Raw genomic sequence first — 13,133 nt, 5'->3', positions numbered from 1 at the left:
AGATAAATGATGACCACATTCATTTCACTTTAACATAGGCTACTTTATTTCCTCAACCAGTTATTTACAGAGTGATGAAGCAAATATAACATAAACAGCATTACAAAAAATATAATGACTTCCTTGAAGAAGAGTTAATAGCTTTGGGGTCCGCAATTTTCTTTTTTAATTAACTAACAAGAGCGTCAGTGTTCATCAATAATATGGGGAGCTAGAAATAGCAGTCCCAACTTTTTCCTGTTACAACCCGTCTGTTATGTTGCTGAACCTGTTAAAACACAGCCTGAATCCAAGTGACAACCACATTATTTCTAAGCGGAAGGCAAACAAAATGAAGCGTGCCAAAATTCAGAATAAAAAAACGAGATGCACTTTATGAACTACATTTCGCCTTTAGGCCAAAATGAAGTTCTGTCTGTACTTATGACCAGCCACGTTACTCATAGAAATGTAAGCTCATTTTAGGCTATTTATCATCACAAATATGCCATTTCACGTCTACTTTCTGAAAAAGGCAAAATCGAGGAAGAGAGAAACAGCCGACCTCCCCGTTGTCGGTGCACAACAACACAAGAAGCACAATTAAAAACAAAGAGGGTACAGAGATATTTCTGTGTTCAAGGTTTCCTCCTTCGGAAAGGGAAGTGAGACTTCAGCTGAGCGGAGGGAAAACGTGTGTCTGCACGACCGAGCTTTCAAAACACATTCTGAATAATGTCGGCTCAGCAGATTTGTGAATGGACTCTATATATGGTTAACGAATAGTGATTTGACTCTGGATTCATGGGCCGCTATGTTCAATACACTGGTTTCATTTATGGCAGACACTGAAGAGAAGACAAGGTACTTCATTAAATTGGCATAAAAATAAAGTTTGTAAATTTACATTTAACAAATGTAATTAATCACTTTTTGCTGCTCTTGTACACTACATTCTCTTCACTATAAAACATAACAAGATTGGCTGATTTAAAAAACGAAAAAAATGTGTAGAATTGTGTACAGATCAAATCACTCTTCTATTAAGCAGTCATTTGATTGTAGATAATTTCTGTAAAGGTCAACAGCATGAAAGGGTGCCATCTCTTCATTCATCGCAGTTTGAGTTCACTCTGCTGGAATGTTTGGGGGGGTATCTATACTGTTACAGGAAAACAAGAGAATGGTGGACCTCAAGCAAGGGAACAATCTGCATTATAGTAACTTCAGTGTGACGCATCGCAGGCAAAGTGTGTCTTAATTCTATGTGACCCATTCTAACTGCCACAGTGCAAATGTCACAAGTACATTCTAGAAAGTTTCCATTTTCATTTAGTGTAAGCTCTTTTTTTTTTTTACATTGTGTGCCTTTGCGCTGAAGTCCTTCAGTGTCGGCAGAGAATAACACAATTTTATTGAAAATGCAAAAAAAAGAAAAAAATAATCAGTACGGTCGTGACTCTCCTATGCACTGTATAATGTATCTTCAGCTTTATATTCTGAGTTTTGTAAACTTATTTATCACTTTACTTCCTACTGTTGTGGCAAACGCAGGCTACAAAAGGTGCAAGGTGGCATCTGTAGCCCACTGGAGCTGCTCGCTAGCTGGCCGAGTGCCCACATGAAGGTTATTCTCACATCACCCCATGGGTACGGAATCCTCTCTTTAGCAAAGGACCAGGAATAGCAGACATGTGGCCAGATAGGATTTACTAAGAATGAACTCAGGTACTGTTTTGGGCACACGCTTTCTAGCAAGAGGCTCGACAGATTTTCAAGTTGGATTGTTGAAAAAGAACATGTCACAGAGTACCACTGGACCTGGGAATCCCCCAAACAGAGAACCCATTCTTGTGTATCTTTGTCTTTTTCTCTGCCCTGGACACTCTCAAAACCCTTGGGGGAGGATTAGTTTATTTTTCCAATTTTCTTTGCCGTCACTATCTGGATACCCACGTTATAGTTTTTAAACCACAGTAACTTTATGTGTGAGCGCCTTCCTGATCAGACTCATCTCACACCCTGCCCTTGTCTGCCACTATATGATCAAAAAGCTGAACATGTGACTGTTCATTTTACATGAAACTTGATTCACTCTTCAGTAAACACACTTTTACATAAAATCCTTAACCTCTTCCAGTATACTTCTTAGCATGCCAAACCCACAACACAACCAGCCCATCTGCACAGATGTTCTTGGAGGAAGAAAAAGAAGTAAAAAAAAGAAAAAAGAAAGGAAAAGACTGAAGCAGAATGTTCCCAGGGTCAGGTAACCACATGCGGTGGGTAACCATGGCGATCCTTTCAGTGGCGCGAGGCGTACCACTCGTTGTCGTTGAGCTGCACCAGCTCGTTAACCACGTCCAGCAGGTTGTGCCGGTGCTTTTGGAGGAGCCTCTGATTGAGAGCCACGTCACAGAAGCCCATCTCCTGCAGCACTGCCTGCATGGAGGCGTCTTCACACGCTGGGTCCTCTGACACCTCTGTGCGCTGGGGTGAGAAGCAGAAATAGTTTAGCGGGCAGTTTCACTAACATGTGTTAGTTTCATGTGCTGAAAGAATTATTTGCAAGAAAAGGACGAAATGGAGTAGTGTAATACTATAAATTAAGTGAGGTCAATTGCATAAGGAAATCTAATCAAGTTGTTAAGACTACTATCAATAGGTAATGCGTGTTGCCAAATCTGTGGCGCATGAATACATTGATACATACACTATATATACATACATATGTATAATTGCTTATTTTAGATCTAATTTCATTAGCAGTCATCACTGTTGTCAGATCTGTTCTACAGAGCTGTTTGCCACTAAGTAAAACTAAACCATAGGGTAAAGGGGGGAATGTAGGTCAAAGGCTTGACTCATGGCTTGGCTTGTATAAATTAGAAAACAATGTCTGCCAACAAAACAATGTGAGGCATTTCAGATGACGCACGCTGGTGAAAACAACACCTCTCTCGGCTAAATAGGTTCCTCAGAACCACTCTTTGGTAACTTTCTGCTTCGCTGCAATTTCAGTTCTTTCAACATGCACCTGGAGAGCTACTAATTCAAGCGAATATGGCTGTATGTCTGTGCATGTCTGTACATGTGTCTGATTGTGTGTGTGTGTGGGGGGGGGGGGGGGGGGGACTAAGAAGAGAGCAAGAGAGAGGCACCTGTGTGGAGCTGCTCTGCCCAGTGAAGAGGGCCTTGTAGGCAGATGCAGCCACTGACAGAGCTCCCTTCACCAGCCCCTCGGTGATGCCCCTGTGCCGAACCCTGAAAGAGAAAACCACAGTCTCAGTGCATCTGGCCATCTCATTTCTCATGATCTCTCGCATCTCTCCACCTGATGAATCCATACAGCTACTGGCTAAAGCACAGACTCATATACAATGCTGAACAGGCCAGTCACAAAATCAAGGCTGACAAACGGTTTAGTGCGTTGAATGCAATAATTTTAGTGTTCATGTGACAGTTTCAGTGCGGTTTGGAGAACACAGGAATGGGGAAAAGATTACAATGCAATGCAGGAAGCAGAAGTTTACATCGTTTCAAATGCGTCAACTGCCGAGGCACTTCCTGTGTGATGTATGGCTAACATACTGCATGAGTAAGTATAGAAACACACACACACACACACACACACACTCGTGAGTGGGCACACTCATGCTACCATAAAATACATGCAGCTTTCAAGTGCTCTAGATCTTATGCACTATTCCTGGTGAGAGTCACTCACTGTAAAAAGTATCCTTTAAAAGTGGCTTCTTTGTATCTGTTAAGACAAATCAAAACTAAATCAAAATCATAACTGCATGACTGACTTTAGAATATACTTCCTCACCCTAAAGTGAACTGAAAGATGCTTATATGCTTATTCACTAGGCCAAAGAACCCTTGAAAACTCAAGTGAGCACCTCTAAGGATCCCCCTATATTTTTGAGTAACATCTTTTTACTGCTTAGCGGTCACACAATCACAGTAATGAATAATTGTGTCAACATGAGCACTAAGGAAGGTATTACTACTAAATACCCATAGTTATAAAAGTGCCCAAGTATTCTTGTGAGCAGTTAAAGACCAAGCCCCCTCTCTGTTGCAAGAAGTTGAAGGTTGCAAGTGGTTACAACTCATCTTGTTGCGAATCTTAGACGCGTATTGGGCTGAGAAGGGCATGTACACATCACCACAGTATCTGTGTGTGTGTGTGTGTGTGTGTGTGTGTGTGTCTACCTCAGGTCCGTAGAGCAGCTCTCTCGGGGGCTGTGCGGCTCAGATTGGTCCCCAAGGCTCAGCTCATGTGTGGGACTGGGTTCTGAGGACAAGAACATAGATGCAGGGTGAGTGAATGTAAAAGACTGGCCCATAGGCAGCACACTACCCTCCAACCACAGCTGCAGTAGGTGCAGACTTTTCTGCTTGTGGTCGAGAGTCTGGTTGCAGCCACCAAATGTTTCCAACACAAGGGACCACATCCTCAAACTAAACAAACAGAAGTGTGGTGTAAAAGCCAACAGGCTTGCAACAGGCAGTCTGTACATGATGTTTTACTCCCTCATTCGCGTGCTGTTGAAACCGCACACTTATATTTTTTGGACTAATTGCTCTGGTGTGACAATCACTTTATCTTCACTTCCTTACTGAGGAGCTGATATTTCCTGTGAGTTGTATTGTACAATGTTCACTGATCAGGATGAAAAATTAAAAAAAATTGAGAATCTGGCTCACCATTGAAACTGCATTCAAGCCTTTGCTGGATCTCGTTTCTTTCTCCTGTCCTTGGGATCAGGTCTGGCTCATTCTGTAGCAACAGCCTGAAAAAGAAACATACAAATAACACCAAGGAAATAGACATTTGTTAACATCATTTTCACTTATTTTTCTTTTTTAGGGAGAGGGAAATCTTTTGCACACAGCATTGCATTGATTTTCTTCCATGTCACAACTTCAGACACCTGGCCAGCAATATTGACAGCAATTTCTACCCTAGACAAACATATACCCTCCTAACCTAAATAGATAAACCCATTGTTCTCTCCTCAGTTTTGGACTATGAACTGTGAACTTCTTGAGGGGACACTGCTAATCAGCTTTTCCCAAGTATTTGACAAACATAACCACTCCCCCACATGTCCACCACCCATGAAGCAGATTAAATTACATTTCCTGTGACCCTTGACCCTTACCTCTGTGCAAGCCGCAAGGGAACAGGTGGGGCCAGCGGCCCAGGTGCCGGGACCACTTCTGGGACGAGCGCCGGGGCGTCTAGAGTCTGGGAGGCGCACAGCATGTGGGTCACACTGCTGTGGATGGAGGACGAGCCCTGCCGTCTCCCCACGTCCCTCTGTCTTCCCTCCGGGTCCCCGTCCACGCGGTCTCTGTCCAGCTCCGGTTCCGAAACTTGACCGGGCCGGGGTTCTGCTGCTACGCTGGTACAGATGGCCCCCCCGTGCTGGGACATGGCCGAGCTGTACATGGAGCCCGCGATTGGGCGCGAGGTGTCAAAGCAGTCGGGCAGGATGAGGGTGTATTCCTCGGAGGAGGTAGACGACACCTGGCTGCTCACCTCGTCCCAGTCGCCGGTCCCGGCCTCGGCTTCTTCCTCTGGCTCCGGCTCCGCACACATCTCCCTCGGCGGTTCTTCCTCATCCTCTTCCTCATCCTCCTGCTCTGTCTCACTGGGGTCGGTGTAGAGGTTTTCCTCCAAAGCCACAAACCTCTCTGAGTAGACGAAAGGGACAGTTGTCAAACGTGTGGATACATCACATTCCTTTGATGCTGCTTCCTATGAACTAAACAACACTCTTACGAACTGAACAACGCTCAGTGACAACTCTAGGACAATAGGGCAAAATATCAAAGCTATATATAATATTTTAGTTCAGAGGTAATTCAGTATTGTATGCAGTAATTACATTTACTAATGATAATGATGATATCAAGGGCACTTTGGGCACAAATGTGTACTTCATATTAAATTATGGTATGATTTCTTTTCACAAAATCAGTTTACAAAATCTATCCATTACATTATACCTTGATGAGACCTTACCTAGGATGACTTGCTCATCTAGTATGGTCTGCTGGGGGAGAGGGGGTGGGACCACAGTTGGCTTGATGATTGGCCCCTGTGTTCTGTCACTCATTAGCAGCAGTGGTCTCTCAAGACAGGAGACTGGAGCTGAACAAGACAACAAAGGAGTCACTCCCTAAAAACATAACAAGCACTAGCCCCAGCTCATAAACCAACATGGGGTCTGAAGTACTAAAGCAACAAAAGAGGCCAAGAATGTACAATTACATTCACAGTTATACTGCAACATTCCATACTGCCTGGGTTTATTCTTTAAAAAATCCCAAATGTTGCCGCTTTCAAAAGTAAAAAAATGACACATAGAAAATCTATTCTTGCACACTTATATTTTATGAATGAATATGAATACTGTTAAAAGGAGAGCCAAGTGGAGCTCACACAGCTTCAAAACAATACATAATAAATACACTCCTCCCCCCGGTAGGCAGATACAGAGCTCTTACCGGCAGGCTTGGCGTTTCCCTGCCGTGCCCTGCGCCGAGGCTTGTGGTCCGGCTCCTCCAGGGTGAGGGAGCGGATGACAGTCTCACACACAAACTGGGTCCCACTAATGTCCTCATCCACCTCCTCGTGACCGGGAAGGTCCAAGTGGTCAGGGTGCATCGGCGGTGGCACCACTGGCAGAAAGAGAACAGATCAATAAGAATCATGATGGATAGAACTAATCATTTAATTAACTCATTAAGACAGAATGAGGTCAAACGAGGGTACCTCCTTTAAGACAGACCATTTTAAATGTTAGAAATACTTTAAACATACACCAAAGCTAGGTTTCTAGGTATAGTCATATAGCATTACTGTTACTATGATATTTGAGGTAACCATGCAGTAAGCAGAAAAGATTAGACTCAAATGAGTAATTGTTAATTGCAGGAGCACCACCTGATGGCTATAAGATGCACAGGACACAAACGTTTCACCATGAACAACCCAAACTAGAGCTCAGCGTATGCACTCTCTAACTTAACTTTAGCCACAATGTTTCACACATTTCCTCTTCTGAAGATATTGTATTGGTCAGATTCCTTCCTTACCTGTGTGTTTTTTGTCACCAGGGGGCTCAGGTTTGTCTTTGGTCTGCTCCATTCCAGGTTTGTCCACCAGGGGGCCTCGGTGATGGAGGGGAGACATGCAGGGGGTCATATCTGCCAAAGAGCAGCATGCCAGAACAACAGGCTCAATTTCCTCCATGACACACAAAAACTAAGCTGCTATCTAACAGTCACATAATTGAGGTCTTACCAACAGGAGTGTTAGCTGGGACTTTGTCCAACTCTTGCACAATGTTGATGTCCAGCAACTCAAAGGACAGCAAATCCTGACACAATGGAAAACATTTATAGAGAGTTGGTCATTCAGTCTACAAGGGCACAGTATATATATATATATATATATATATATGTATAAATAAAATATGCGCACACACACACACACACAGGGTTCCCTCTGGACACACCTGTGCTGTCAGCATGTCCACGGAGGGAATGTAGTAGGGTCTTTGGGAGCCTGCAGGCACAGTGTCCTTGGAGCTCCTGGTGGCGGGCCAGCACAGATGCTCCTTCTCCGCCTGACCAAGGTTGTCTCTCTGCGGCACACGTCACAGTGAGTCACCCCCGCACTCACGCACATGTGACACTGGCAGCCAGCTACAGTGCTGGACTTTCCATCGATGGCTAAATCTGACTGACTCTGTGCCATGAACAGCTTCATTATGACTAAGAAATACTCCCAGCAACCACTTGTAATCACTATCCAAAATGAGTATGTAGTATTGAAAAAAACACTTAGTGTAACTTTGAATATGACTATTTATATACTCCATGTTAAATACCCTCCTGCTAAATGTTAGACTGCGTTTACAAAAGTCTGATCTACAATCAAGTTACAGTTGGCATGGTAGAGAACAGTCAAGGCTGGCAAAGCACACAGTGAGGAAAGACTGGCATGAAGGCGGGCACGTCAGCTCACCGGCCTCTTGCTTTGATGTCGGGCACCCATCTGGCAACCGGTGCTGGCGCCCGCGGGCACCACGATGATACTGCACCAGACGCGGGGGCCGAACTGCTGGCCGCAGTGCGCCAGGCGCCAATGGGAGGTGTAGGTGCCCTCCAGCAGGGGCGCTACGAACGCCACGTTCACTACGCCAACCTGGCCCGGCTGCAGGAAGGGCACCGCCACCTCCCTCTGCTCCCGCGACTCAGGGGCCAGGTTTCCCCACATGAACTTCAGCTGGGTGTGGCGGAGATGTGCGGTGACACAAAGACACAAAACATGACATGGGACACACACACACACACACACACACACACACACACACACACACACACACACACACACACACACACACACACACAAAGGCACAAACACAAAGACAGACATAAATGCATAAACACATATGCACTGGCAAAAGTTTGCCAGTCACATGGATTTAACATGGATTTAACAGAAATCATTGCCAAGTAAGAGTAGGTCATTCCGTCCCTGATTTGATTAAATATATATATTAAAAAAAAACAGAAAACAAGGACTTAAATAATTACATTTTTCAAAAATTATTTAAAAAAAAAATGTAAACTATTAGTTGGTGAATCACACCAATCCTGTAAAGATCCCAATTTGATTTGGCTTATATATTACAATAGGTGAGTAGCGAGAGATGCTAGCATTGAGAGATGTAGCCTATTCGCAGGGCAATACCTTGGTGTCTGAGGTCCAGCTGATGTTGCCTGTGTTGTGCATCTTCCAGTATTTGATGAACTTGGTTCCTGGCTCCAGACAAGTGCCGTCTGGTAGGTTCTCATCCAGAAACAAGGCAGTCATTGTGGGCACCAAGGTGGAGCAGGAGACCTTGGGACCCCTGGTTTGAGTGCACAGAGCATCGTGAGTATAGCTTGAGTTTGTTTTTTTGTTTTTTTTTTTCATTTTTTTTTTGTTTTTCTTAGCCGTTTTTTTGCTTGAAGCTCATAGCAAAAAAAAAAAAAAAAAAGCTGATGCAATACATAAAGGCAGCTGGTTTCATTTGAGGTAGAAGCAGTAGTAGCAGTAGCAGTAGTTCCATCCACTTTCCAGCGATAACTCAACTATAAACAAACAACCATGTGATTATTCTTCATACTAAAAAAATGTGACTGTGGTATAGGCTGGGCTGCATAGGCCACCCGGCCCTGTCTGACCGCCCTCTCTATCTCTCTTTCTCTCTCTCTTTCTCTCTCTCTCTTAGTGTGGGCCCTTACTCTGGACTGGTGGCCTGTGGACCAGGACAGGGACCCGGTGCAGGGGCTGGGTCCAGGGCTGGGGGGACGGGGGCCAGGACCAGAGCCGGTCTGGAGCTGGAGCTGGTGGATCCGCTCCACAGCAGTCCCCGCTTCTCCAGACGCAGCTTCTTCTTGATCTCCTTCACCTCCGCCTTCAGCTGCTGGCGCTCGGCCTTCAGGCGCTGGCGCTCGGCCTTGCGCACCGTCCGGTCGCCACGCCGTGGGAACCTGGGGTCAGAGGTCGAGGCAGAGAGGGCTGTTACACCAGGGCCGGTACCTAGACCGCCTAGAAGCTGGGGCCAGAAGCTGGTCTTAAAAGCGGAGCCGCGCTGTTTCGCTGATATCGATCCCGAGAATAACGCGTTAGCCTGCTAAGCTAATTGACATGAGGCCATTAGCGCCGTAGCTAAACGCGTTATTCACAATCTCAGGGACAGATGCTGGCCACTACCACCTGTGTCCTGGAGCGTATAGGTTTAAAATGTGTGTCAGGACAGAATTTTATGTAGAGAAATTGAGGAGGATTTTCCACAGAGACGTAAAAAAACAACTAACTTGAGCTCTATAAAAAGTACAAGCCTATTTCTTATTTGAATTTATTGTGTGTATCATCCTGAATGTATGGCGCATTGATGCATCAAACTGTTGTTTTTTGCCTTTCCAGAGCTTTCCGAAGACAGCGCGGGAGGCGGTCAGGTTTGGGAATGGGGAATTGAGAGTGATGCCCTCCTGCACTTCTTTGGCGTCTTGAGGGGACTTGCCTGGGCTCTGGTGTCACCCCACGTTCTGGGACTGACAAGGGCGTCCGCGTCCTCTTGAGGTTGTGGCTGGGGTCATGGCCCTGACTGCAAGGCTCACACAGAATGCAAGATGGGCACACACTACAAAGGAAATACAGTATACACATAGACATTTTGGTTATTGTTATCAATGTCAAGTTCATATAAATGTGTTGTTCATGGGTATACCACATAGTAACTATGGAGGATGTATAATGTCTACTAACAAATAAATACAATTTTAGAGAACCTTTGACTTGATTATATACTTACAAACAATACTTGCACCATGCCCTACAATTATCATTTTCTTTACTTCACATTTTATCCAGAAAAAAATACAAGGTCTAGATTTCTACATCAGTATGAGTAACATGTAAATTATGTAAAATTAGGTAAATTATTTGCCATGACAAAAATGTTTTGCCTGGATTTGGTTATTTACATAAGAGTTCCCACCGCTCCCAGAGCTTCCCCACCTCCAACCCAAAGAACTCCACCCACCTGCACTGGTAACCTCCCCCCGTGGCTGGTCCCTTGCAGCTGCTGCAGGTTGGGGTGCTGGAGCCAAAGGGGACCCCTGTGGTGGAGCTGACAGTGGGCCCCTGGGTCGCAGACGTGCCGGGCTCCTCAGACCGCTGCCCGGGGCCTCGGTGGGTGCAGCACTGCCCGGAGAACTCACTACACATCTTATCCACCACCTCCTTCACCACCTGGTCTTTGAACTGGAAGAGAGGAGGACTGGTTGATAAACACTCCTCCTACTACAACTACTACCACTAATAATAATAATAATAATAATAATGTAATGAACTGTGCTCATATGATACAAATATAATACCTTTTCTATGGTGCAGTAATAAACAATCACAGACTATTACTTTCACTATTCAGGACCACTGAACAGTTTTTTCTCACCTTGTCCATGTATGATTTGAACCATGCTGGCACAGCCTCGTCCTCTACTTTGGGGACCTTGCTATCCTTCACTACCACCTATTCAGACAAAAACACATGTTCCACATCATCACATGTTCCACATCATCTCATTTATTTCATTTCTCTTAATACTCCTTAATAAGTCCTTAAACATATATTACCCTTCTTAATTGAAGAAAAAGCATATTTAAATACATGTCAAATACACACGATGTCTCCCTTACCGAGTCCCGCTCGGGGGTGACCTGTGTCTCCTTGTCGACCGTCTTTAGTCTTGAGGGGTATGGGGGAGCTGGCCGGTTCTCAAGCTTGAGCTCCTTCACCTCTACCTTCATGACCCCACCTTCTACCTGCCCCTTCATCTTGTAAACATTCATGTGGAGCTGGTTCCCCTGCTTCAGACCACTCTGTAGCACATATACCCAGAGGAGAAAAGATGGAGTCAGATGGACCTCAGCTATGCTAACATCCTATAGCATAATCACTACAAGGTACATACTGAGTACTACAAGGGCATATGTAATGTAAGTGTTATTCATACTACTGTTCCTGAAACGTATCAAGTAAGCAGCTGCAATTATCAACAACGTATTTTAAAACGCACACATTTGTATTACCTTTAGTGCTTCCACATATTCCTCTGTAAAACAAACATTTAAAACAAAAAGTTAATGCCAAAGTATTACAGGAATCCAAAGCATTTGTTCTACATGCTTGAGTACGGATCAGTGCTAAAAACCTTTCACTTTCATAATAAGTGGGGAAACTTGTCTGAGACATGCCCATACTTAATCTATGGAAACAATGTGGCTTACTATCTTGTTCCACAACTTCACAACTCTAGGCCTATCTAGACAGAGTTCAACTTTGAAAACATTTGATCATACCTTGAATGTTGATAGAAACCTGTAACACAACGAAAATCGAACATTAATTAGTTATTACCAGGTTGTAACAGTTGTTTTTCGAATTTCCATTATTCTGTACAAGTTTTAGTGTATTTTGACCATATCATTTCAGCTCACCTCCTCATTGTCTTCATCAAAATACTTTACTTGAAAGTGGCATAAGCCAATGGTCGTTTTAATCTGTGTTGAAAAGAGTATTCATGGTGAGATAATATGCGTATTGTAAAGCTTAGTTACCGCACAACAACAGTTTAAGGGCATTCACACAAAACCCTTACACATAAAGACATTTTGATGTGACGTCATTACAAGAGCTTTGACGGGTGACTCGACAGCAAGGTTCTTTCAATCGTTTAAGGTAACAATTCATCATACGTGAGTAAAGCGAACTTGGTTTATTTTATTGTCAAAGCGCCAGTATTAGTAATTAAATGTGCGTATCGTCATTATAATAGGAAGCCACTTAAAATCGTGAGGACAATGAAACGTAATTTTTCTCAACTGCGCAGTTGACATTCACTAATCAAGGCAGACATTGATGAATATCCGTTTTGAAAGTTATTATTCACTAACAGAGGTCTTTGGCCAATCTGTTTACGTAGGCCTTGAAATAGGCCTACAGGGAACAGAGACTGCAAACATTGCCCGACAATGCTAGGTTGTGACGCTGGCCACAGGCCTACTCACCCAGGCCTCCACAGATTCCCACTGTGCTTTCTCCGAGTCCGCAACGGGAAACTTCCTAACATTGCCCCTGAAATTGACTTTGATGGTGACAGGAAAGCCCATGGCTACTGGCCACGCTTAATGAAGAGGTATCATTTAATACTGAGTGTCTTTTGTGTCCGCGATGAAATCTACGTTCCTCGGTCCGCAAGTCTTTTCCTTGTTTACATGGCCGTCTGAGCTGCACACTCCCCCTCAACCATGTCACGTGCTGTTGGAAAACTGTTCACGCCCAATCAGAATAGTTGATTTGTTTATATAGGAATAGCATCCACATGACACATTGTGAATCTTCAAGGCAAGCAGCAAATGCACCTTCAATAAATTACAACAAATGTTGCTTACCTGAACAAAACACCTTCGATCATTGGCGTGCACGTACTTTCCTAATGAACGGGCTTCGTAATTATTTTGTGCACCTATTATAACAAATCATAGTTACATCGCAGTGCATGTATATTTGTAT

The 13,133-nt window shown here is 44.1% G+C and overlaps 1 protein-coding gene across 1 annotated transcript; it reads right to left on the bottom strand.

Annotated features, from left to right (window-relative positions):
• Positions 1 to 22: 22 nt before the first annotated feature.
• On the bottom strand, positions 23 to 12,889 carry nbr1a (NBR1 autophagy cargo receptor a). Its single transcript, XM_012814597.2, has 21 exons — positions 12,629 to 12,889; positions 12,059 to 12,121; positions 11,921 to 11,939; positions 11,651 to 11,673; positions 11,258 to 11,440; positions 11,013 to 11,090; positions 10,599 to 10,819; positions 10,077 to 10,196; positions 9,295 to 9,543; positions 8,759 to 8,918; positions 8,030 to 8,290; positions 7,518 to 7,646; positions 7,304 to 7,379; positions 7,096 to 7,206; positions 6,505 to 6,678; positions 6,020 to 6,148; positions 5,154 to 5,688; positions 4,696 to 4,781; positions 4,201 to 4,282; positions 3,141 to 3,243; positions 23 to 2,469 (listed from the first exon to the last, which is right to left on the bottom strand). Exons 1-21 carry the CDS (start codon positions 12,728 to 12,730, stop codon positions 2,284 to 2,286), a joined length of 3,090 nt encoding a protein of 1,029 aa, XP_012670051.2. The 5' UTR covers positions 12,731 to 12,889; the 3' UTR covers positions 23 to 2,283.
• Between the last annotated feature and the right edge of the window lie 244 nt (positions 12,890 to 13,133).

Source organism: Clupea harengus, chromosome 23 (assembly GCF_900700415.2).
Source record: "Clupea harengus chromosome 23, Ch_v2.0.2, whole genome shotgun sequence".
In the NCBI taxonomy this organism is placed as follows: Eukaryota; Metazoa; Chordata; class Actinopteri; order Clupeiformes; family Clupeidae; genus Clupea; species Clupea harengus.
This window is presented reverse-complemented; position numbering and strand designations above follow the sequence as displayed.